General features: G+C 42.7%; 1 protein-coding gene across 4 annotated transcripts in view; it reads right to left on the minus strand.

Moving 5' to 3' along the window:
• The window catches only part of GTF2F2 (general transcription factor IIF subunit 2), a 200459-nt gene that overhangs the window by 140859 nt on the left and 32364 nt on the right, over window positions 1–27236 (minus strand). The window contains exons 1-2 of one of the 4 annotated variants that reach the window (XM_042922791.1): window positions 12801–12929; window positions 5440–5530 (exon numbers count right to left, since the gene is read on the minus strand). In XM_042922791.1, coding sequence (XP_042778725.1) covers window positions 5440–5487 — 48 coding nt within the window. In that variant the 5' untranslated portion in view covers window positions 5488–5530; window positions 12801–12929. Of the gene's footprint in view, window positions 1–1030; window positions 1183–5439; window positions 5531–12800; window positions 12930–13019; window positions 13485–27236 lie in introns of those variants that run through there. The other 3 variants (XM_042922870.1, XM_042922713.1, XM_042922631.1) reach the window with 3 other exon arrangements.

Below are 27236 nucleotides of genomic sequence, written 5' to 3' on the forward strand. Positions count from 1 at the left end.
CCCAAGTAAGTCCTAAAGTTCAGACATGAGAAAGGTTACCAGAAAATGTTTCTCAGAGGGGCATAACACTCTAACATGATATTATTCAGAGATACCACCAAGTTCAAGATGAGTTCAAAAATCAAATTTTATTGTGCTTAAGACTATAACTCTGACCAAAGATAAAGGATCTGCTGAAATAAATGATTAAATATCACGACTAACATTTATATAATACTTACTACTTTCCTGACACTGTTATAAGCATTTTCCATACCTTTACACATTTAATCCTCACATCTCTATAAGGTAGGTACTGTTAATTACCCTCATTTCACAGAGTATGAATCTGGGACACCCAGGGATTATACAAATTAGCCAAGGTTATATAATTAGTAAATGATGGAGTCAGGATTCAAACCCAGGCAGTCTGGGTCCAGCATCTATTTGTAACTAGATATATATTTAACTCCCAGGGACCTGGGTGGCTCAGTTGGTTAAGTGTCTGACTCTTGGTTTCAGCTCAGGTCATGATCTCGAGGTTTGTGAGTTCAAGCCCTGAATCAGGCTTTGCACTCACTGACAGCACAGAACCTGCTTGGGATTCTGTCCCTCCTTCTCTCTGCCCCTCCCCTGCTTGTGCTCACATGCATGCGCTCGCTCTTGCCCTCTCAAAATAAATAAATAAACATAATTTAAAAAAAGGGGGGGGGGTGTGTTAATTCCCAAAAAGGTTAAGAGAATACATGCTGAATCACTACTATTTCTAAAAAAAATTTTTTTTAACATTTATTCATTTTTGAGAGAGCAGGAGTGGGGGAGGGGCGGGGGGTGGGGAGACAGAATCTGAAGCAGGCTCCAGGTTCTGAGCTGTCAGAACAGAGCCCGATGTGGGGCTGGAAGTCACAGACTGCAACATCCTGACCTGAGCCAAAGTTGGACACCTAACCAACTGAGCCACCCAGGTGCCCCCCCCCGTTTTTTCTTTTTTTTTTTAGAATCATTACTATTTCTTCTAAGAGGTAATTTAAACTTTGGAATCAGTACATACCTTCAAGGTTAGCCTGCTGTGAGGAATGAGATACCACATGAAGCATAATACCTCACACAAAGCAAGTACTCAATGAGAGTCAGGTGTCACTGTTATTTCCCCCAGTAATCTTGGAATGATAACATGAACGTCAATGCATAACTGAGTCAGAGCTTCCAAAGCAAGAAAGGAAAAAAAATTCTATTTACCAAGATTTCATTTGCAAAAAGAACCACTTAACTATCAACCAAATTATAGTGTTTTGTTTGGATATACAGTAGGAAAAAATCAGAAACAAAAGGGTCAAAAGAAGATCCTAACGGTACTTCTTCAATTATGAATGCATTCTTTACACCAAAATTTATCGAAGACTAGGCATATTCTTTAATAAAGTCCATAGGAGAAAGTTGGTGTCTTTTCTTCATCATATTCCAAGTTCCTGGTTCAAATGAGCCCTCTACATATATAGATGCCATAAGACCTCCTCCCTGACAGTAATAGTGTCCCTTCCACAATCTGTATTTCAAGCAATCACTCTAATCACTATCTCCTATCTTCCTGGCTCTCTCCTCAGTACTTCAACTCCAACAGTTCTTTCATCCCTTCAAATCACTGACTCTAACATCTAAACACTGTTCCTCAGCTGCCTGTGTCCCGTCTTCGCTCCTTAAAGGACTCACAGCCCATCATTACAATCATTTCCTTGCCCCTATCTCCTCCATCATACTGGCCTGGCAGAAACTTAATCTTCATTAAAGCCAATCTATCTGCTACTTATTTTATTAATTAATTTATTGGTTTTATTTGTGTTACTTCTCCACACTGCACCTGAGCAACTGGAAAAAAACACAGTGATGCCAAATAGTCTCACTTGAAATATATGGCTACTAACATCAAGTCAGCCCTTCAAGATGCTTGGCAATTTAACTCCATCTGCCTAGTCAGTTCACTCTCCCACCGCAGATGAGTCACAGGTTCTCTTCACTCTTAAACCCACAACACCTCTCCCTTCCTTCTCCCTCTGTGCTGATAACCTGACTTCCTCTACCAACTGGGAAAGAGGATCCAGAGCACCTCTAAATCTACCAGGTAGCCAAAGCAGGAGCCGTTTATCCTGACTTCCCCTCTAAAAACAATACATGAACAATGGCCAATCCCTCCACTTGTGCCCTGAATTTCTTCCCCTGTAGTCTGATCAAGGACATCTTTCCTTCAATTCTACCCTCTCTTTCCTCTCTCCTCGAATCATCCCCCCCATCAGAATGATGACGACGACGATGACCGTTGACACTAGAGTGCTTACCGCACGTGGCAGGAACACTCTTAAGATATCCCCCAATGATACTCATTTCCTGACCTTCACACCATTGTGTAATCACCTCTTCTTGGATAAGGGGTCCTGTGACTTGTTTCTAATCAATACAATATAGCAAAGGTGATGGGATGTTACTCCCCTTCCCCTTTGGCTAGGATACCTTTATTCTTTTATTTAATTAATTGTTTCCATTCATTTTTATTTTTTTGGCTACAAAATTTGTTCATGTCTATTTTTTTTTTTTTTTAAGTAGGCTCCACACCAGGTATGGGACCTGAACTCACAACCCTGAGATCAAGAGTCACCCAGTGACTCATCACAACAAGTGCACTTCTTAATCCCCATCACCTCTATCTCCAACTCACCTCCCCTCTGGGTAACCATCAGTTTATTCTCTATAGTTAAGAGTCTGTTTCTTGGTTTATCTCTCCACCCCCCCACCCCCACCATTTGCTCATTTGTTTTGTTTCTTAATTCCACATAGACTGAAATCATAGGGTATTTGTCTTTCTCTGACTGATTTGTTTCACTTAGTATTATACTCTCTAGCTCCATCCATGTCACTCATTGCATATGGCAAAATTTCATTCTTTTTTTAAAACTGAATAATATTGCATTGTATATATAAATACTACATCTTTACCCATTCATCAATCAATAGACACTTGGGTTGCTTCCATATCTTGGCTATTATAAATAATGCTGCCATAACCAAAGGGGTGCGTGTATCCCTCCGAATAAGTGTTTTTGTATTGTTTGAGTAAATACCCAGTAGCATGACTACTGGGTCATAGGGTAGTTCTACCTTTAACTTTTTGAGAAGCCTCCATACTGTTTTGCAAAGTGGCCACTCCCACCAACAGTGCAAGAGGATTCATTTTTCTCTACATGGGATATTACTTCTGTGATTAGGTTACATAAGATGGTGACTTCTGTGTTGCTTCTCTCCTTGTTTTTTTAGTCTGCACACTTTGATGAAGTAAGTTGCCATGCCGGAGAGGCCCAGGTGGCAAAAAACTAAGGAGAGGCTCCAGCCAACAGGCAGGCAGGAAACACAAATGCTCGGACCAATAACCTTGGAGGATCTGAATTCTGCCAACCAGAGAAAAACTTGGAAACAATCTCTCCACAGTTACTACTTCAGATGAGACTCCAGCCCTGGCTGACACCTTGCCTGTAACCTGGGAGAGACTCTGAAGCAGGAGACCCAATTAAGCCCTGCCAAGACTCCTGACCCACAGAGTCATTTTGCAAATGAGGTAACTGAGGCACAGGAAGATGAGCAAATTTGCTAATTTCAAGATCACACATCTATTAAGAGCAGAATCTATAATTCTTTCTATACACTGTCCCATTTTTCTGCCTCTCGTTTCAGCAAAGCGCTTTGAAAGCATTGTCTCTGCTGGCTGACTACAGTTCCCCCCTTGCCATTTTGTTTTACTATAGACAGGCTCTACTCTCTACCACTCCACTGAAACTGATGACCCTACTGACCAAGTATCTCCACACTGCCAAGTCAATGTTTAATCCTCGTCTTTAACGCCACTCAACAATATTTGAGAACTGTTTCCTCCTCCTTCAAACACTTTCTTCACTTGGCTTCAAGTCACCACAATCTCTCTTGATTTTCCTCACACTTCTCTGGCCTCTCCTTTTAGGTCCCGACACATCTAGATTCTCATCTCCCTGGCCTCTCACCTTTAAAAGGCTCTGGTTTCGGTCCTCAGACCACTCCTCTTCTCTACCCACACTCAACTTTATGTAATCTTATCCAGTCTCGTGACTTTAAATACCATCTGTATGACAACTCCCAAATTTAGAGCAAATCCAGGCTCTCCCCCCAAATCCCAACTTACATATCTAACTGCCTACTCAAACTCTCCATCTGAATATTCACTAGACATTTCAAACTTAAAATATCCATACCAGAACTCTAATTTCTCCACCATAAACGTGTTCCTCATGCAGTTTTCCATGTCTCAGCAAAAGCTCCATTCTTCCAGGTACTCAGGCTGAAACTCCGTGGAGTTACTCTGAATAGCTCCTTTTATCTCACATTCCACATCCAACTGAACGACATACCCAGTCAGCAATACCTTCAAATTGTATTAGGACTCCAGCCCCTTCTCACCAATTCCAGGCTTACCATCCTAATGCAAGCCACCATCACTTTTTATATAATCACATTGGCCTCCTATCCGATTTCCTACCTTCCACTCTTGTCCACACCTAGCTTATTCTCAATACAGCAGCCAGAGTCATCATCTTAAAACATTAAGTAAAATGATACTGTTCTGCTCAAAGCCTTTCAATTATTTAATAGACGTGTACATAGTGCCTACTACAAGCCAGGTACTTTTCTAATCACTTTACAAATGTTACTTCACTTAATCCTCAGAACAACTACACAATTACTAGTGAAGCCAGGATTCTAACCTAGGCAGTCTAGCTCCATAATCACCGTGCCACGTTGCCAGCTCTACGGCTACTGGCTCCCCATGTCACTCAGAGTAAAAATCCTATAATGTCTTGCATGTTTCAGGCCTCTGCTAGCCCATGGCCTCATGTCCTTCTACTTTCTCTCACTCGCTTGACTAACCACACGGACCAGCACCTTGTGTCTGCAGGCCTTTGAATTGCTGTTATCTCTGGAAAACTCTTCCCCCAGATATCTGGAGGGCATGCCCCCATAATATCCTTTAGGTCTCTGATCACAGACCACCTTATCAGCGAGGCCCTTTCCCCACCCTATTTAAAACAGCATCCCCAGCTACTTTCTATACATTTTACCTTATTTATTTTTCTTCAGAGCACTTATCACCTGCTATATATGTATTTGTTTACCATCTCTTCTCCCTCCCCATTAGAATGTAATCTACAGAAGGCAGATATTTTGTCTGTTTACTGCTATATCCCTAGCAGCTAGAATAGCCTGGCATTTCGCAGAAGGAGTTATTTTAATAACTGAATATTGAAGAAACATGAGCTAATGTTAATGTAATAAAAATGACAGCAGTTAACAATGGTGGCATTACTGGGATACATCTACGATACAGAATTTAATTTTAATATACCTCACTGCATTCTCAGAGAGAAACTTATTTCAGAGATCTACCTTAGAATAAGGGGAAGGAAGAAAGACACCAATAGTGAAGTACATCATTTTCCAGTTTGCCTCTGTCCCTTATTGCTGGTTCTCTGAAATGCTATTAAGATAAAGAAAAGACAAAAATATTTTAGAGCACAGGAACACCTGAGGGGACCACACTTCTTTACTACATTAACCAGGTCAGAAGAGTCTCTGATCAAACTGCTAAAGATGACAATTTAGGCCACCAAACAAGCAGAAGTTCTAAGTACAATATATATCATACACTAAAACAAATTAAGAATCAAATTCAGGGGTGACTGAGTGGCTCAGGCAGTTGACCATCTGACTCTTGATTTTTGCCCAGGTCATGATCCCAGGGTTACGCTGAGCGTGGTGGAACCTGCTAGAGATACGCTCTTTCTCCCTCTCTCTCCCTCTCTCTTTCTCTCTCTCCCCTTTTGCCTTACTCCATTTGCATCACTCTTTCTCTTAAAGAAATCAAATTCACTACAATACATTGTATCTAATACGAAGCAACTGACAACTTAAAAAAAGAATATGCTTCAGAAGTTAATTGATAAAAATAAGTTTGGAACTCATACTGCATTGTCATCATTATAATAAAATTGTAAATTCCCAGGGAACCCCACCAGCTTATTTAACTCAAAAGGTTGCCAAAATTCTATACCCTTTTGATGAAAAACGAACACAATGAGGATAGTATGTCAATCATATACACATAACTCAAAAGCAAGAACTAATGGAAATGAGCTTCCCAGAAGTTCCAGCCCATCAGCATTAAGTCTGGAAAAAAGGGAGGGAGACGGGGAAGAAAAACTGATATGGTCCCAAGCCTCTAAAAAAACTTTTTTTTTGAAGGGTTGAAGTTTTAAAACATTTTCTTTTATGTTTTAACAAAATTGTATATATTTAAGGTATACAACATGATTATTTGATATACATAGTAAACTGGTTACTAGAGTCAAGCTAATTAACATATCATGTCCTCACATAATTCTTTTATAAGAACACCCGAATTCTACTCTCTTGTACATTTTCCCAAAACACTCTTGTCAACATGTCACGTATGAGATATATGTTGTTTCCACCATCTCCACATTCATTAAAGAAAATTAGATGGAGACAAGATAATAGGCACAAAAGGAAATGTCTTCTCAGATTTCCAAAAACAGCGACAGAAAATGGCTCACTTAAGCAATACTTCCTCAGGGAAATTTCCCTTGACCCTTTAAACTAAGTCAAATTCCTTTATTATCCACACCCACCGAACAGTATTCGGGGCTTCGGTGTCCTTATCTGTCTGTAACTGTTTTCATTAGGACTAATATTTGACTGATGTCTGTCTCCTGCGGTAGACTATAAATCCTAGTTCACAGAGCACGGGCCATGTCTGTTTCTGCTCACCATAAAAGACTCAGAGCCTGGCACAATGGCCAGCAATCAAAGCTTGTGGGATGAATATACCCGCCCACCGGTTCAGTCCTGGCAGGCAGAGTACTAAGGTCAACCATGACTTTGGAGCCAAGGTGCTAAGGTGACATGTATAGACATTACTCCCCTAAGCTTCTCTGCCAACTTTGCTTCAGCAAATGTCCAGTTCCCCAACTACTAGTCTCCAAACCCTGTTTCTCCCAGAATACAAGCAAATTAAGGGCATTGCAATGGAGACATTGCACCCCATTTCCCCATTTAGGACCAAAGGCCTTATCCTCCTAGCTACTGGGAGTGTGGCCACAAGACAGCCCTTAGCTGTTAGCCCTCTTTCACATTGCCTTCACTGAAGAGAGGCCCTTTTGCCAAATTCATGCACTCTTCCTGGGACAAACCACATGCAATGATTGGTCAATACAGGGTATACCTCACCCCAACTCCTGACACCTGGAGGGCTCCCTATGGAATCATCCTCAGCTCTCCTACAGACTGCATTATACCCTGTGCCCAATTCTGTTTAAGTCTTTTTCCTTCCACAGGTGATGATCCCAAGAGCACTCCCTATTAAACCTAATCACTTCGGAATCAGCTTCCCAGGAAATCCAATCTATGACAGGCAGCTTTTACTCCCATGTTTTTTGAAGATCACATAAGGAACTGACAAGACCCAAGGTCACAGATATGAAATCCCCACATCACCTCTATTCCCCAGGGAGATAACTCATAAAAGAGCCCTAAGCTGTAAAAGGGACATTTCCCATCTTAGCATATAAACAGACCTAAATTTGTTTGTGTTTTTAGGTTGATTTATTTCTTTTGAGACAGAGAGTGCACACGCACACGAGTGTGTGTGTGGGGGAGGGGCAGGGAGGAAGGGAGAGAGAGCATCTCAAACTGGCTCCACACACAATCTCACAAACCGCATCATCACCTGAACTGAAATCAAAAGCCAGCTGCTTAACCAACTGAGCCACCCAGGCACCCAACAGATCTCTAAATTTAAATCACTGTACCATGGTTGAGTAAAATAACCTCCTTAAGCTTCAATTTCATCGTCTGAAAAACACACAGTAAGTATCTACTTCCCAGGTTTGCTTTCTATAAAATATTAGGCATATATGAAAGGTAAGTTCCTTTTTCTCCTGCAAGGGTTAGGGGTATCACCCATTCCAGTAGCATCTCTCTCTGGTATACAGCTTTCTCTCTGCCCACTAATGTCCAATGGTTTATCTATCTATGAAAAAAATAGAAGCTGTACTTGCTGGCATTTCAGTTGTTGAATGAAGGACATAATATTCACTGGGGATGATGTCCATCCCTTCTGTCCTGATCCTCTTCTCCAACAAACATGAGTCAAAATGCCTAAAAGAGGAAGACTGTGCTAGAAACACATCTTTTTCCTGGCTAGAAAGCTGTTGCTTAGACCTACTGCAAACTTTCTAAATACCTCCACTTGTTCTTCCCCCAAAAAGAGGTAGCATTTGTTATAACTCAGGTCTCGGTATGATATTCACTACTTATGAAAATCCCACCACTCCTAATAACCTTGCTAGCTTTATCTCCTTTTTTCCCATCATGTATCTTACCCTCCAGCCAACCATAACTAGAGATGATTTTTCCAGAAGTCTAAATATGGAAGCCAAACAACTAGGCTAAAATATTTTTAAACATCCTATAATTTTTAAATCATGATTTGGTGTAAGGTGTGTAACAGTGTTGTGACCAATTGCCAACCTAACTGTAGCACAGACTGGGCAACAGGAACAGGGTAATGCAAACTACAAAGGACTAGCTTCCTGACAAGGTAAAAACTGTGACTTTATGTTTTAGCAGATGACATCTATCATAAAGTTAAATTTAATCGTGTCTATTACCTATCAAAACCTGTTTGGATCATCAGTCTTTGAAGATTTTCAAAACTCCCAGAAATGGCATTTCATGAAGCCAGAACAGTACAGGTACTGGATATTCTGGGACACATTCTACTACATTTGCTTTTTCTGGAACACACTCTAGTTCTCCCCAGCAGTGTTGGGAAGTTTTTCCTAAACTGATCAATTTCATAAGCTCTTCTTAAATGTAAACTTCCCCATGAAGCCTCCCCTGTTCCAGCCAGAAAAACAACTATTTTCCTGCTCAAAACTGTCAGAGATCTTAGGTGTATATACCTTACTGTATTTATCCTGTTTTATGCCTTTCTAGTGATGGAATTAATATGTACAAGATGGCCCATAAACTTTGAGATCCTCTAGAAAGAAATTTACATATCTTGCAACAAATGATCCTCAAAGAACAGAACTCAAAGTATTACTTATAGTGAAAATATTAACATAAAGAGAAAAGACCTGAAATCTTTTAAGTTTATTTATTTTTAGTGAGTGAGAGTGAGTGAGTGAGTGAGTGAGAGAGAGAGAGAGAGAGAGAGAGACAGAGAATGAGTGGGGAAAGGTCAGGGGGGAGAATCCCAAGTAGGCTTTGCCTTGTCAGTGCAGAGCCTGATGACACAGGGCTCAATCCCATGACCGTGAGATCATGACCTAAGCCACAATCAAGAGTTGGATGCTCGGGGGACCTGGGTGGCTCAATCAGTTAAGCAGTTGACTTCAGCTCAGGTCATGATCTCACGGTTCGTGGGTTCGAGCCCTGCAACGGGCTCTATGCTGACAGTCCAGATCCTGGAGCCCATTTTGGATTCTGTCTCTCTCTCTCTCTCTCTCTCTCTGCCCCTCCCCCACTCGCACTCTGTCTCTCAAAAATAAACGTTAAAAAAAAAAAAAACAGTAAAAAAATAAAAAGAGTCAGACACGTAACCAACTGATCCACCCAGGCACCTCAGACCTGAAATTGGTGTGTAATTCTATTCACAAATTCTGACTGGATAAAAACAAAGACATGCTTTCTAATTAATATGTTATATTTTAATATCACACAAGGAAAACTGAAAATGAAACTGACCATTACAATTTGATGTAGTCATATAATTTATTCCTATAATTCAGAGATGAAAATCCAAGTATGCTCAAGTATGGGCATGAAAATCACACTGGATATTAAGGCCGGGGCAAATGAAACAAGTTCAAAATACCTGAGAGCTGTTCAAATCAAACCCCACTGTCTACTGGGTCTCCTTTAATGGAGCAGAAACAAAAGCTGTCAAAGGGGGTGTCTGAGTGGCTCAGTCAGTTAAGCGTCTGACTCCTGATTTCGGCTCAGGTCATGATCTCATGGTTCGTGAGTTCGAGCCCCATTTCTGGCTCCGCACTGGCAGCGTAGAGCCTGGTCAAGATTCTCTGTCTCCCTCTCTCTCTGTCTCTCCCCTGCTTGCTTTCTCTCTCTCTCAAAATAAAAAAATATTTTTTTTTTAAAAAGTTGTCAAAGAAAGAACATGAGTAGACTGTAGAGCAGAAAGCATTTGCTACCAATTCTCATCATCTTTCGGAGATAAATTTGTAAAGGACAAGAACTGGCAAGAAAGTCCTTTCACACCCTGGAAAGACCTATGTGCAAGCCTGTTATTTTCTTTAATATATAAGATTAGAAAAAGAAGATATACTGTATGCCAAGTTGACAGGAAGAAATTGTGATACTGCAAACAATAAGTAATGTAACAACTAACTTTACAAAACAAGAACAGGGATGGCTGGATGGCTTAGTCAGTTGAGCATCCAACTTCGGCTCAGATCATGACTCTGCAGTCTGTGAGTTTGAGCCCGATGTCAGGCTCTGTGCTGACAGCTCAGAGCCTGGAGCCTACTTCAGATTCTGTGTCTCCCTCTCTGTCTCTGCTCCTCCCCAGCTCGTGCTCTTTCTGCCTCTCAAAAATAAATAAACATTAAAAAAAAAAAAAAAAAGTACAAATTGTTGAGTTCTTTTTAAACAGATAAAAGGTATTCAAATACCCATACGTGAGAGAATACTAATGTTTTTTAAATTTCATTTTAGATTATATTCTTTCACATCTTCATTTAGTCAGTCACCATATCCCGACAATTTTTACTGAAAAAGTTTCCCTAACTCCTCAGACTTATCACATACCTATGATGCCGTGATAATTTTTAATTTTTTAATTTTATTTTGAAAGTTTATTCATTCTTGAGAGACAGAGACAGAGCATGAGTGGGGGAGGGGCAGAGAGAGAGAGACACACACATACACAGAATCTGAAGCAGGTTCCAGGCTCTGAGCTGTCAGTACAGAGCCCAACGTGGGGCTCAAACTCACAAACCATGAGATCATGAGCTGAGCCGAAGTTGGACACCTAACCAACTGGGCCACCCAGGCGCCCCATGTGATTTTTTAAAATTTTGACTCTGCTAATCTTCCTCTCAAGCTTCCGCTGCCCCCCTGAATTATCTGCATCTTTGCCTTACTCAAAACCCTCCAAAAGGTTCCTCACTTCCTGTAGACTAAAGTTAAGACATCCCCATTTCACAATAGGATAAGTATATGGTCCCAACTTTCTTTACACAAACCCTCTTGTCTAGGCATAATAATCTCCTTTGTTTTACAGGATACACCATGTTAACATGCATTTTCAGTCTTGCACTTCTGTTCCACTCTCCGTAATATACTATGTTAATGCCTCAGTCCACCCATCCAAATCGTGTAAGGCGAACAATATTCATTGAGCATTTACTGTGCTCCAAGAACTAACGCATCATCTCAAGTTCCACTATTTTTTCAAGCTCTTTCAGTCTGCAAGGGAGATCTCCTCCTTAATGATTCTCCTCCATTGGGCATGCAACAGGAGAAATACAATAGAAGAAATTTACCCCGGCCTTTTAGGTCATACTGATATAGCTGTGAGATCAAATGAGCACCAGAGAGTAAAGCTGGAGTTGAGGAATAAAAACTAAGAGACTGTTCATTCATTCATTACACATCTGTTGAGCAATTCCATGTGCCAAACACAATTCTGGTTGAGACAAGAAAAGATTCCGTTTTCATGGAATGTGACTGTGTGAGTGCACCCTGCACCGGCACTAGAGAGAAGGAGGTAACCAACACCGAACACATGAGTACATAATCACTTTAGGCTGTGACAAGTGCTTTGAAAAATATAGTACAGGTCTGACATGCTACCAACTGATCATAAGGGAGCTATTTTCGAGAGGTGGACAGGAAGCGCCTGGTTTAACTGATGAATACCCAGCCATGTGATAAAAGTTAAAAAAAAATTAAACCAAAGGTCCTACACTTCAAAGACCATCATTATCACATTTTGAACATACATGTGTCTAAAGCTCCCCTAAGAGGCAACACTCTTCAATACGTAAAAGTAAAGCAAAGAAATAAACTTTGGGAGGCGCCTGGGTGACTCACTCGGTTCAGCGCCGGACTCTGGATTTCAGATCAGGTCCTGATCTCACGGTTCCTGAGTTCCAGCCCTGCCACCGGCTCTGCGCTTGACAGCCCCGAGCCTGCTTGGGATTCTTTCTCTCCCACTCTCTCTGCCCCTCCCCTGCTTGCACGCGCGCTCTCGCTCTCTCAAAATAAATAATCTTAAAAAAAAAAAAAAAAAAAAAAAAAAAGGAAAAGGAAAGCACAAATACTGTGCTCACTCGGGCTAATCAAGACTGCTGTTAAAAGAAAAACAAAACACTTATTGACGGCGGTGCTCTAGAAGAACACTCCAATTCAATGGCCTCTGCTTCCGTGAGTTCAGAGCTCTCTCAGCTCTCCTGGGAACTCCAATAAGGGCCATCAACCTAAAAGAACACGTTAAGGGCCAACAGGGACCCGTTCTACTTTCTGGACGAGAAAACTGTACAGAAGCTTTCACTCAACCTCTCTATGCAGACTCGTGACTAAAATCACTTTCACCCAAAAAAGATACAGAAATTCTTCAGTCTGGGGTACAATACACCACTCAAGTCGGAGAACAGCAAGACAGGACCCCATAAAAACGACATGGTGGGAAAAGGAATCCGTACCAGGCAGGTTCGGACTCCAAAGTCGCAAAGACACTGAAAAAGTCCCTCAATTAACTTCCTCGTCTGCAAACTAGCACAACGACTCCTGCCTCCGAAGATGTGTGTGGCTCTAACGAGACGGCTGTAGAGAACTTTAAAAGGCGCACGGAGTGGGACAGTCTCGAGTCATTTAAACTACTTAAACTAGCAGGAGCGCAAGCCGGAGCCGCGCGCACACACCTTGACAAGCCACACTCCGGTGTTCTGTTTGGCGCCGGTCAAATCGAGTTCCCCACGTTCGGCCATGGGTCTGTTGACGGCAGAGGCGAACCGACCAGAGCAGCGGCCCGGGAAGCTGGGGTCCTGCGGCACGAAGGACTGGAGAACCCGGTACGCCGCGGCCAGAGGCTGACTGAAGAAGCCGAGTCCACCCGCCAGGATATTGGGAATCCCCGGAAAGAGAAACACGCCGCTGGGAGGCGGGAACTGCGCCTGCGCACTGCCACCGCCAATACGGCGCGTCGGTGTGGACAAATTTCCTGGTTAGGCACCTTCTTGAGTGGGCGTGGTTATGGTAGCTGGTTGTGTCTGAGTGATGAAGACACAGGGTGGGAGGAGACAAAATGTCCACAATACATTTAAAGACCAGGTCATCATAAGTGAAGAAAGACAGCATCAAAACAGAAAAATGGGGTTCAAAGAGACAAAGGCTGTAAATTTATGTCCAACCCTGGTCAAGGAAAAAGAAACATTTTTGGAGGCCAGGGTCGGAGTAATAAAAAGAATAAGTTAATTAGCACACGTGGGCACTGTGATCGGACTGTGTAGCCTTGGGTATACTGAAAACATTGTTTGTAGACCCGCAAAAAATAAAGTAAGAGTGTCTCAAGTGAGAGGCTACCCTGAGCACTTCCAATTAAACAAGCAGAGAGCAGCCCTTTTAGATTTCAAAACCCCGAGTCTATATAATTAGGTCAATTGCAGTAGACATGTAAGATAAACCTGATTGTTAAATACCCGGCTTAAAGAGTTTCCTCTCTGTCTTCTCGCCTCTAGCATAAAATTCAATCCTCTTTACGAAGACCCTCCTTATTTGATCTCTGCCACTCGATCTATCACACATCCAACCACATGCAACCATCAGACCTCCCAAACAGGTCAGGATCTTCTTCCTCAACTATTTCATAGCCTCGGCACACTGAATGCCCTTTACTCATAAATAGATGCCCTATTCTTCCCTTACCCTCATTCTCACCAGTGTCCTCTGATTGGCAAACTCCTACTTGGGTTTCAAGACTTATGGAAATGTCACTTCCTATGAAACCTTTTATTAACTTCCCCAGAGGAAGTTGGTTTTTCTTCACATCACAGTGTGATGCTTATCACCCTGCACTATGTATACATGTTTACATGCTGCCTTTGCTTTCTAGACTATGAACTCCTCCTAGGTGGAAATAATGTTTTATTCATTTTATATCCACAACAGCTAACACAGTGCCTGACACATTGTCAGATTTCAATAGGCTTTAGCCGAATGAACATTTGCTGAAAGAGAAACAAACAGTAAAACACTGTAAGAATGGCAAGTCATATATTGAATCATGCATCAGAGCCATGTGCACAATTGAGGAAATTCTGTGTCTGTGCAGCACAGAGCCAGGAAAAGTTATCAGGTTTCTGTAATCAGCTGGGAAAACTAATAGGAAAGATGGGAGACCAGGCATGGGTTGAAAAGGAAGGTTACATTCTTGTGTCACAGCTTACAAAAGGGTCTTAAAACATATAAAGGGTCAAGAGATCTGCTTTGAGCTTTGATCTTGATCAAATAGAAGGAATAGATTGAGATATGAGACCATGAGAAAATGGAGCCTGGAGCACCCTAGTAATGGACTTAAAAGGATTAAGACCTTGATCTATGGGTCACAGGAAGACTTAATATGAGTGTGTGTGTGTGTGGATGGGTGCATGTACAGGGAATGAGGGAGAACAAATGGGAAAAGAAGAAATGGCGAGAGAAGAAAAAAAGTGCAAGAATTTGAAATGATTACATAGGGTGGGGCACCTGCCTGGCTCAATCAGCAGGGCATGCAACTCTTGATCTCTGGGTTGTGAGCTCAAGCCCCAGGTTGGGTGTAGAGCTAAACAAACACACAAACAAACAAACGATTACATAGGGAAGGGTAAAAAAACTATTTAGCACCCCATCCCCATACAGTGTTGAACAAGAAATAAACTTTTTTTTCTTTAAGTTTATTTATTTTGAGAGAAAGAAGAAGGGGCAGAGAGAGAGGAAGGGGCAGAGAGAGAGGGAGGAGCAGAGAGAGAGAGAGAGAGAGAGAATCCCAAATAGGCTCCGCACTGTCAGTGCTGAGCCCTATGGGGGGCTCAATCCTACCAGGTGTGAGATCACAACCTGAGCCAAAGTCAAGAGTTGGACACTTAACTGACTGAGCCACTCAGGCATCCCCAAGGATTAAAGTTTCATCTCTCCTTTTCAAACTCCCAGCTTGAAAAGGGATGCTGATGAGCTGTGAGAGAAAAGGAGGACATGGGCTCTGTCATTGCCAGGTGGACTGGGGAGATCACCAGGCACTGAAGCCTCCCCTCCAGCCTGTCCCTGGGATGTTGTTGGAGGCTCTTAGTCTCTTTGCAAGAAAGAAATCAGGACCAGACGAGAAACAGTAGTTGAGCTGTGCAAATGAAGAGTTGATTAGAGAGTCCAGGAGCACCTGCTGGGGCTCAGTTGGCTAAGCATCCGACTCTTGATTTGAGTTCATGGTTCATGAGATCCAGCCCCAAGTCAAGCTCTTTGCTGACGAGGAGCCTGCTTGGCATTCCCTCTCTCTCTCTCTCTCTCTCTCTCTCTCTCTCTCTCTCTCTCTCTCTCTCTCTCTCTCTCTCTCTCTCTCTCTCTCTCTCTGACTACCTCTCCCCCTCTCATGATCTCACTCTGTCTCTCTCTCAAAATAAATAAATAAACTTTAAAAATAAATAAAATGAGAGTCTACTCTCGAGATGTGAGAGCAGGGGAGCTCAAGGGAGAGCTGTGTGCCCTGGGATTTGGGTCCCTATCTTTCATTGACAGTTGTTACCAAGGGGATGGAATATTACCAAGGGCATGGACTTCTTTGGGAGCAGGGTTTCGCACCTTTTCTCCCTTACTTGATTAGGGTCTCTGGTCTTCCTCCTCTCAGGCCTGTCTGGTTTGATTCGGCTTCGTGTGGCTTTGTTTTTGTTTTTGTTTTTGTTTTAATTTTAATGTTTATTTATTTTAGGAAGAGAGAGAGAGAGAGCACACGCGCACAAGAGCGTGCACCAGTGTGGGGAGGGGCAGAGAGAGAGGGAGAGAGAGAGAATCCCAAGCAAGCTCTGTGCTGTCAGCACAGAACAGGACACTGGGCTCAAATTCACAAACCCGTGAGATTGTGACCTGAGCTGAAATCGAGAGTCAGATGCTTAACCAACTCAAGACACCCAGATGCCTGTGGTTTTGTTTTAGAGAGTGCTGTCAGGAAAGGTATCTGATTTTCATGATAACAACCCTGACTCCGCCTTTGCTGGCCTCCAGCCATCCTGTTAGAACCTAACTAACTGCCTCTAACACTGCGAACCAGATTCACAGATTCACTGTGGTGACCAGCAGGGTATTAGATATCACAGTGAGATTTTTCTCCCTCCTGAGGGCCCATTATATACCAGACAGCAATAATTTTGGCCTGATCTAACTTTGTGCTCCTTCCATCATGATCCCACATCCTTAATACCCACTCTCAAACACACATGTGCCCTGGATTTCTACTTGTATAAAACTTAAGTAGTTTGCGGTGTCTGTAAGACGTGAGTAGTTTGCGGTGTCTGTGCGGCTTAGTCGGTTAAGCGGCCAACTTCGGCTCAGATCTTGCAGTCTGTGAGTTCAAGCCCCACGTCGGGCTCTGTGCTGACAGCTCAGAACCTGGAGCCTGCTTCAAATTCTGTGTCTCCCCTCTCTCTGCCCCTCCCCTGCTCATGCTTTGTCTCTCTCTCTCTCTCTCTCTCTCTCTCAAAAATAAAATAAACATTACAAAAAAAACTTAAGTACTTCTTTTGAAGTATAGTGCACTTCCTCCTCAGTCACATTTTGTTCCTCACCCTTGGGGTCTTTTGAAACTTGTGTCTAGTTACAGGTCTGGGAGCAAAGAGAGGTGGTGAGTGGAGGAGAATTAGGATTGTGGAGCAAGACAACTGCCTTACGCAAAGCTATTAGAATTTCTTCCTTAGTTTTCTCAGGGGAGGCTAGGGAATTTAGGGCATTCTACCACTTGAGGTTGGGGGATTGCTTCTACAGGGAGTGGGGGGGAAGGCCAGTTCTACTGACAACGAAGATTCAGCAGAATTTAGGACTTCAACGTTCCCAGCTTCATCAGGGTTTTCCCACACATCCCCATTCCAACACACAGGATTTCATTTTTTCCCAACCAATGCCCTTACTTTAACAGTAAACACCCTTTGAGGCGGGGAGTTCAACCTGTGTTGTAACTGAGTCCCAGAAGGAGCATCTGTGTTTGATTTCTAGCCAGCTTAGCCCAGCAGCTACAGGAGATAAAGGTCTTTAACTTTTTAGCTTTCGGGTTATGTATGCAGTGCTTGAGCTGAGAGAGTTCAAATCCCTGAGCTTGCTTGCCCTTTCCTATCACGACTTTGTCCAGCAACATTAGGAGCAACCAGCCAATCTCTTTATGTTTGCTACTTTTCCAAAAGTCACAGTCGCCCAGATCCTTGCTTCTTATAAGTGGTCAGTTAGGCATAGCCCACGCAGTTATCTTAGGTATCAACATAGCCCAGTGACACAATGGACTATCAGTGCTCTCTTTACTACTGTGAATAGAGTCATTAGCATCTTTAAATCTAATCAGATTAGAGACCCAATTCCGGAAACCCAGAACCAATTCAGAAAATTCATCCCTTACAGGAGTGTTGATTCGAAGGGGCACATGGACTACAACGTTTAGAGCAGCACTATCAACAATAGCCAAATTATGGAAAGAGCCCATAAGTCCATTCACCAATGAATGGATAAAGAAGATTGTGGTATATATACATATGTATATTACTCGGCAATCAAAAAGAATGAAATCTTGCCATTTGCGATAACGTGGATGGAACTAGAGTGAATAATGCTAAGCAAAATAAATCCATCAGAGAAAGATAAATATCATGATATCACTCATATGTGGAATTCAAGGTACAAAACAGATGAACGTAAAGGAAGGGAAGCAAAACTAATATAAGAACAGAGAGGGAGACAAACCATAAGAGACTCTTAAACACAGAGAACAAACTGAGGGTTTCTGGCGGGGTTTGGGGTGGGGGAGGGGCTAAATGGGTGATGGGCATTAAGGAGGGCACTTGTTGGGATGAGCACTGGGTGTTATATGTAAGTGATGAATCCCTAAATTCTATTCCTGAAATCATTATTACACTATATGTTAACTAACTTGGATTTGAATTAAAAAAAAAAAAAAAGAAAGAAAATTCATCCTTAACATACAGTTCCTCTTGAACCACTCTCAATACCAAAATCTGTATTAGTCGAGGTTTTCCAGAGAAACACACAAGCGTGCACACACACATGGTTAAAAAAAAAAAAAATTCAGCTGAGAAAAGTCAGTTGGCTTTACTAAGCAATTCATGAATTCAGCATGAGCAGCATCACATCTAGCAAGTAGAGAAGAGCTCCCAGGAGTTGCACAAAATGGAAGGTTTTTATAGGAAGGAGGGTAGAACAAGGACGTTTTTGGCAAAAGAAAAAAAGAATTGTTCCAGGCAAGTTCACTTCTCCTTAGAGGGAAGTGCAGGAGGTCTTATTAGGTGAAGACCTGATCCTCCTTTGGGGGACAGAGAGGGCCTCTGTGACAGATTGCTGTGGAGGCCACTTTTAGGCAAACAGGCTTGAGCAATGGAATGCGGAAGGAGCCAGAGTGACCACCTGGCTGAATACAGACACGCCCATCAGGCGACCCACCCCAAAAGATCCATAGGCCCTAACTGACCAATGGGCTACTTAAACCAGGCACAGTCACCCAAACAGGGAAAATTCCATTTGGTCGCCAAGCCTCTTCACCTTCCCTCCTTCGCCACCCCCTCCCACTGCCTCCTTGTAGACAGCCTCTCCTCTGCTGTCCTGTCCGCCCTCCCTTCTGGTATATTCTATCTCCTTTGTTGGGTTTCAGGGGAATTCTTGACCTCCCATCCCACTGGTTTCCACCTGATCGATCGTCACCTCACATGTGGGGGCCACCATCCAATTGATCAAGAGACACCATTTAGACACCACAGTTACCTCACTGGTGCCAACCAAAAAATTCCTGACTGATCAGTTAAAACTACATTTCTGAGGGAGGTCGAAACTGCAGTTAGGTTGTGTATTAAACTCTGGTTTGATAACTTGGCCTGGCAAAGTGACTCCATCTCGGGCCTGCAATTTTATTTGAATTATATAAATGCAGAGACAGGGGCACCTGGGTGGCTCAGTCGGTTAATTGTCCGACTTCAGCTCAGGTCATGATCTCGCGGTCCTTGAGTTCGAGCCCCGCGTCGGGCTCTGTGCTGACAGCTTAGAGCCTGGAGCTTGCTTCAGATTCAGTGTCTCCCTCTCTCTCTGCCCACCCCCCACTCATGCTCTGTCTCCCTCTGTCAAAAATAAATAAACATTAAAAAAAAATTTTTTTTTTAATTCAGAGAGAGACAGAGACAGAGACCCACTCTACAGAATCAGCACATGTGATTATGCAGCTGAGAAGTTCTAAGACCTGCAGCTGGCAAGCTGGAAATGAGCAGAGTTGATGGTAAACTTCCAGTCTGAGACCAAAGGCCTGAGAGACAGGAGAACTGATCGTGTAAGTACCAGTCTGCGTCTAATGTCCCAGCTTGAAGACAGGCAGAGAAAGAGAATTCTCCCCTCCTGAACTTTTTTTAATTTAGGCCATCAGTGGATTGGATCAGGCCCACTCACAGGGGAAGGACAATGTATTTTACGTGGTTTACTGATTCAAATGTGAGTCCATTCAATAACATCCTGACAGACACCCCCAGAATAACGTTCGACCAAACATCTGGGCAACCCGAGGCCCAGTCAAGTTGACACATAAAACTGACCATCACAGGGGCGCCTGGTTGTCTCAGTCAGTGGAGTGTGTGACTTTGTTTTTTTAAGTGGGCTTCATGCCCAACGCAGAGCCCAAGGAAGGGCTCAAACTCACAACCCCGAGACCAAGACCTGAGCTGAGTGAGATCAAGAGTCGACGCCTGACCAACTGAGCCGCCCAGGCGCCCGAGCTTGTGACTCTTGATCTTGGGGTTGTGAGCTTGAACCCCACCTGTGTGTAGAGATTACTTAAAAATAAAATCCTAAGGGGCGCCTGGGTGGCTCAGCTGGTTGAGCATCTGACTCGACCTCGGTTCAGGTCATGATTTTGCGGTTGGTGAGATCGAGGCCCTGGGTCCGGCTCTGCACTGACAGCACAGAGCCTGCTTGAGATTCTCTCTCCCTCTCTCTGTGCCCCTCCCCAACTCACAGGCACACACACTCTCCCTCAAGATAAATAAAATAAACTTTAAAAATAAATAAATAAAATAAATCTTTAAAAAAAAACCTGACCATCATAGATACAGGTTCTGTATACAGTGCCCCAAAAGATAACTTTTTTTTTTAAGTTTATTTGTTTGCGAGAGAGAGAGAAAGAGCATACTCTTGAACAGGGTAGGAGCAAAGAGAAAGAAGGAGAGAGAGAATCCCAAGCAGGCTGTACACTAACAGCTCGTTCTCACAAACTGAGATTATGACCTGAACCCAAACCAAGAGTCGGACCCTTAACCGATTAAGCCACCCGGGTACCCTTAACTCCAAAATTCGCTGCTCTCCCAGATGATTGACTCGTCAAGGTCTCATTAAATCTTTTAAGGCACAGATGCAAGCCAAGGAGAGAGGACTCAACTCACTGCTGGTTGAAATTTTTCCAAGAAGTCAGCAGGGAACTCCCCCAGGGCTTGTAATTCAGAACACCACAATTCTATCATGTAGCCACTGGAGTATAAGCAGCATAGTCATTAGAGGAGATGCAATGAGTGGGTTGAGGGAATGAGAATACTAACTGTAGCTGAGTTTTGTAACCAAACTATCCTGAGCCCCTTGATGAGTTAGAGGTAGACACCGTATCAGATGGAGTTTTCACACAAAGTGCTCTATTTGCAACAAATATGGAAATCAAGGAGAGTAACTTTCAAAGCCGTGACTCCCCAAGTGGGGGCGGGGAGGGGTGAGCAGGTTCTTTTTATTTAGGTTCAGGATGAATATTCATTCAGAAAGGGGAGATTTGTAAAGGCAGGCATTAGGTAGTGCAGGCGTACTTCAGCATCCTGTGTTAATGACAATAGAGCTTGTGTTCCCCCTTGGGCGGAGACTTTAACATTTTAATAAAGCAGAGGAAACCCTGGGGCTATGGACTCGTTCTGAGAGCAGGATAAACTGGATGGGGGTCTTGGACTCCTTTTCTCAGACAAGGAATGCGGGGCCTTACTTATTTTTGAAATAGCACTGGGAGTTTTACCAACGATTAGTTGTCATTCGTGTGGTTAGGCTATTTCCTGGCTCTGCAGAGACTGTTCATTTTTTACATTTGTTTTGTTACATTAAAATTCTTAACTACTGAGGTTTTTGCATTTCTTTTTTTTTTATAATTTAACTTTATTCTTTTATTTTTTAAGATTTACATCCAAATTAGTTAGTATATAGTGAAGCAATGATTTCAGGAGTAAATTCCTTAATGACCCTTACCCATTTAGCGCATCTCCCCTCCCACAACCCCTCCCATAACCCTTAGTTTGTTCTCCATATTTATGAGTCTCTTCTGTTTTGTCCCCCTCCCTGTTTTTATATTATTTTTGTTCCCCTTCCCTTATGTTCATCTGTTTTGTCTCTTAAAGTCCTCATATGAGTGGAGTCATATGATTTTTGTCTTTCTCTGACCAATTTCACTTAGCATAATACCCTCCAGTTCCATCCACGTAGTTGCAAATGGCAAGATTTCATTCTTTTTTATTGCCAAGTAATACTCCATTGTATATATATACCACATCTTCCTTATCCATTCATCCATCGAAGGACATTTGGGCTCTTTCCATACTTTGGCTATTGTCGATAGTGCTGCTATAAACATGGGGGTGCATGTGTCCCTTCGAAACAGCATACCTGTATCCCTTGGGTAAATGCCTAGTAGTGCAATTGCTGGGTCGTAGGGTAGCTCTATTTTTAGTTTTTTGAGAAACCTCCATACTGGCTGCACCAGTTTGCATTCCCACCAACAATGAAAAAGAGATCCTCTTTCTCCGCATCCTCGCCAACATCTGTTGTTGCCTGAGTTGTTAATGTTAGCCATTCTGACAGGTGTAAGGTGGCATCTCATTGTGGTTTTGATTTTTATTTCCCTGATGATGAGTGATGTTGATAATTTTTTCATGTATCGGTTGGCCATCTGGATGTCTTCTTTGGAGAAAGGTCTATTCATGTCTTTTGCCCATTTCTTCACTGGATTATTTGGTTTTTGGGTGTTGAGTTTGAGAAGTTCTTTGTACATTTTGGATACTAATCCTTTATGTGATATGTCATTTGCAAATATCTTCTCCCATTCTGTCAGTTGCCTTTTAGTTTTGCTGATTGTTTCCTTGGCTGTGCAGAAGCTTTTTATTTTGATGAGGTCCCAGTCGTTCATTTTTGCTTTTGTTTCCCTTGCCTCCAGAGACATGTTGAGCAAGAAATTGCTGCGGGCAAGATCAAAGAGGTTTTTGCCTGCTTTCTCCTCGAGGATTTTGATGGCTTCCTATCTTACATTGAGGTCTTTCATCCACTTTGAGTTTATTTTTGCATATGGTGTAAGAAAGTGGTCCAGGTTCATTTTTCTGCATGTCGTTGTCCAGTTTTCCCAGCACCACTTGCTGAAGAGACTGTCTTTATTCCATTGGATATTCTTTCCTGCTTTGTCAAAGATTAGTTGCCCATACGTTTGTGCCCATACCATATTGTCTTGATGATTACAGCTTTGTAGTATAGCTTGAAGTCTGGGATTGTGATGCCTCCTGCTTTGGTTTTCTTTTTCAAGATTGCTTTGTCTATTCGGGTCTTTTCTGGTTCCATACAAATTTTAGTATAATTTGTTCTAGCTCTGTGAAGAATGCTGGTGTTACTTTGATAGGGATGCGTTGAATATGTAGATTGCTTTGGGCGAGGTTTTTGCATTTCTTTGTAATTTTGACATCTACTAGAATGTTCTGCAAGAAGCGTGCCAGGGCAAGTAGAGACGGCAGGGAGGGCATAGATAACAGAAACAGTTGGGGACCTAAAATGACTTGTGTCACAAAAGTGATGTCTCCACTTCCTTTTTCTGCGGACCCTAACTCTTTCTGCTTATAAGTCCACTCTCAGATTTTGTCCTTGGCCATCCCACATGGGCCCAGTATCTTTCCAGGCCAGAGAGTCTATTTGTTCATACTCAGAAACATTCTAGCATGGCAAGAACACCACCATAGAGTTCTTCTTAAAAAGCTAGACTTACTATATATCAGTTATTAATATAAAGACTTCATTCAGGGGCACCTAGGTGGCTCAGTCGGTTGAACATCCAACTTTGGCTCAGGTCTTGATCTCATGGTTTGTGAGTTTGAGCCCTGCATTAGGCTCACTGCTGATGGTGTGGAACCTGCTTGGGATCCTCTCCTGCTTTCTCTCTGCCCCTCCTTCTCGAGTGTGTGCGTGTGTGCTCTCTCACTTTCAAAAATAAATAAACATTAAAAACCAAGAAAACATTATTTTAAAAAGCTTTTCACTCAAAATTTACAAATGAATTTTGAAATGTGGCAATTAGATTTCCCGTATGTTAGTGATGTCATAGGTAGATCATTTTGCTTTGGTTTCACACCAAGGCTATAAAACCCCATCTCTAAATTCCCCCGGTGCTTCCCTCTGCCTCATCCGTTTTCTCGCCCACAGCCGTTCACCCCTCCTCCCTGGGAGATTCCTTCCTTCTTTTTTCTGTCATGCACGATCAAAAAGAAACACTCCCTAAAATAGCTTCCATATTGTTAAGCACGGCTTTGGAGTCAAACATATTTTCAAGTCATAACCCTGCTGCATGGTAGCCTACTTCTTTAATCATCTCCACACCTATTTCCTAGCTTATCAAACGGGGTGACTATACCTGCCTCGTAAGGTTCTTACGTGACTAAATGAGAAAACAAATCAAAAGGATTTAACGCTATGATGTGAAAACTATTTGGTAACTGCATTAATTATACTGGGTCAAATAATGGGAAGGAAACACAAAAGATGTATGACAGGCAGTGGTGTGCTGGTGAATGTTTCACAGGTGGCTTCTCCGAACCCCCAGGAAAAGCCCCGGTTGGTTGTGTTTGCCTGATTTGTGGTGTAGAGTCGGATGAGATGCATTGAAGCATGCCATCGTACAGAATTTCACCATATGGATTCATTAGACATAAATAACTTCAAGAGCATACATGATAGCAAAATAGGAAGTGATGAGTTTGGCGTTTTTATTAGGTTGGTGTGTACATTTAATTGTTTAGTGCTCTGGGAAAAGGGGGTAGCTCTGTAAACCCTCAAGGGAGAAGGACCTATTTGTGTCTGTGGAACAGAGAGGATGCCCATGGGCAGGGTTCAATGACTGAATGGGGAGGCAGTGCCGGTGCCATCAGTTGGAGAGGCAATGGGGGGGTAAATGGATGATGCAAGGCCCCGGAGGCCTTTTTTCGATCAAATATAAACTGGCAGAAGTGGGACAGCTGGGGGGCTCAGTCGGTTAAGCGGCTGACTTCAGCCCAGGTCATGATCTCACGGTTTGGGAGTTTGAGCTCCATATCAGGCTCTCTGCTGTCAGTGCAGAGCCTGCTTCAGATCCTCTGCCCCTCCCCTGCTCACTCTCTCTCTCACTCTCTCTCAAAAATAAATAAAAACATTTAAAAATATTTTTAAAAATGAAAAAATAAACTGGCAAGAGATTTTAAAACTTGAGTACAAAATAATCAGATTTGCATATTTTTTTAAGTTTGTTTTTTTTTTTTAGTTTATTTATTTATTTTGATGGCTCAGTCGGTTGAGCTTCCGACTTCGGCTCAGATCATGATCTCACAGTTCATGGGTTCAAGCCCCAGGTAGGTCTTGACACTGACAGCCTGGAGCCTGCTTCCGATTCTCTGTCTCCCTCTCTCTGTCCCTCCTCCACTCATTCTCACTCTCCCTCTCAAAAATAAACATTAAAAAACTTTTTTTAATAAATAAAGTTTATTTTTATTTATTTTTTATTTTTATTTATTTATTTTTTTTTAATTTTTTTTTTCAACGTTTTTTATTTATTTTTGGGACAGAGAGAGACAGAGCATGAACGGGGGAGGGGCAGAGAGAGAGGGAGACACAGAATCGGAAACAGGCTCCAGGCTCCGAGCCATCAGCCCAGAGCCTGATGCGGGGCTCGAACTCACGGACCGCGAGATCGTGACCTGGCTGAAGTCGGACGCTTAACCGACTGCGCCACCCAGGCGCCCCAAATAAAGTTTATTTATTTGAGAGAGTGATAACAGGGCAGAAGCAGACAGAGGGAGAGACAAAGAATCCCAAGCAGGCTCCACATGAGTGCAGAGCCTGATCTGGGTTCAAACTCATGTAGAACTCACGAATTAGTAGATCATGACCTGAGCCAACATCAAGAGTCAGACACTTAACCAACTGAGCCACCCAGGCACCCCAAGTTTATTTTTAAAAATAATCTCTATATTCAACATGGGGCTCCAACTCACAACCCTGAGATTAAGAGTTGCATACTCTTCCAACCGAACCCGCCAGACACTCCTCAGTTTACGTGTTTAAAAACATTCCTCCAGGGGCGCCTGGGGGGCTCAGTAGGCTGGGTGTCCGACTATGGCTCAGGTCATGATCTCACCGTTCTTGGGTTCCAGCCCCGCGTAGGGCTCTGTGCTGACAGCTCAGAGTCTGGAGCCTGCTTTGGATTCTGTGTCTCCCTCTCTCTCTGCCCCTCCCCCGCTCACACTCCTTCTCTGTCTCTCTCAAAAATAAATAAACATTTAAAAAAAAAAAAGATTCCTCTAGTAGATGTGCAAAAAAAAAGGGCGGGGGGCAGAAAGGAAACTAAGATACCAGTTCAGACATTATTGCACTAATGCAAGTGGAAGAGGACAGTGGTTTGGATTAGGAAGGTGGCAGTGGAGACGAAGAGAGGTAAATGAATTGGACACATATAGATAGATTCAAGAGGTAGAGTTGACAGGGCTTTGTGATTCCTCGCTGCGTAGCAGAATAGGACCATCTGACAAGTGATAAGTCAGTACAAGGAAACAAAACACACCTGTCAGCACGCACACAGTATCGTTCCTTCTGGGAGATCAGACAAGGCTCTGGATGTATTTTGCCCGACCAGATGACACAAAGCAGTTGAATTGCTTCTGTTAAGTGTCTTACGTATGATGTAACATATGGCTGCTGTGGCCTACAAGAAGCCCTCATTGTCAGTAAGTCAATTGAATTGTCCGTTAGGGATTACTCTGGAAATAAAGTGTTAAATAAAGCATTGGAAAATTTAATTTGTGGTCGCTGTCATGAAATCCAATTTGTTTTCATATAGAACTTACCAAAACTTTTATATCACATTTTATGTATTAAATAAAATTGTAGCTAAGAAACAGCATGGAAATACTTGGTCAAAGGACCCAGGTAAAAATCACAAATAACAGTAAGTCCTAAAATACCATATTAAACAGATGGATCCTCACTAATGCCCAGATTTCAAAGCCAGAGAAGCCACACGTGCTGAATATCGATGAGGAATCATGTCCACATTCCTGCCGAGAGCAAAATCTAGGGGTTTCCCTATTAATGCATCAGACTTTTACTCCCAGTACACAAACATCATGGGCAGGCTAATTTTCACAGGCAGGGTTAGGTGAAAATGTTAGCTAAACCAAGCACAGTCCCCACACCCACCCATCAGTGGGTAGAGTTGAGAAAAGTTCAGTTTAAGGCTGCTTTCTGTAAGGAGAGCTCTTGCCACAGCTTTGTCAATGCAACCTTCACTTCTGTCTCATATAAACAGCTGAGTTGATAATGGCTCTGTTCCATGGAGGGGCTGGGGGCCAAGGGTGCTTCCATTTTACTATTTCACCATCACTGAAGTGCTCCCCTTTTCTACATGGTGGACCACGATGTCTGCATGTTCCAACCAACAGGAAAAGGGAAAGGGGAAGAAGGTTTATACCTCCTTTTGTCTAGAGCTTAAAAATATTTTTTTTTTCGGAGCAACATTATTCACAATAGCCAAAAGGTGGAAGCAACACACACAAGTGTCCATGGGAGGAAGAAAGGATAAACAAAATGTGGTATACACACACACACACACACAC

The sequence above is a fragment of the Panthera leo genome, chromosome A1 (assembly GCF_018350215.1).
Source record: "Panthera leo isolate Ple1 chromosome A1, P.leo_Ple1_pat1.1, whole genome shotgun sequence".
Lineage (NCBI taxonomy): Eukaryota > Metazoa > Chordata > Mammalia > Carnivora > Felidae > Panthera > Panthera leo.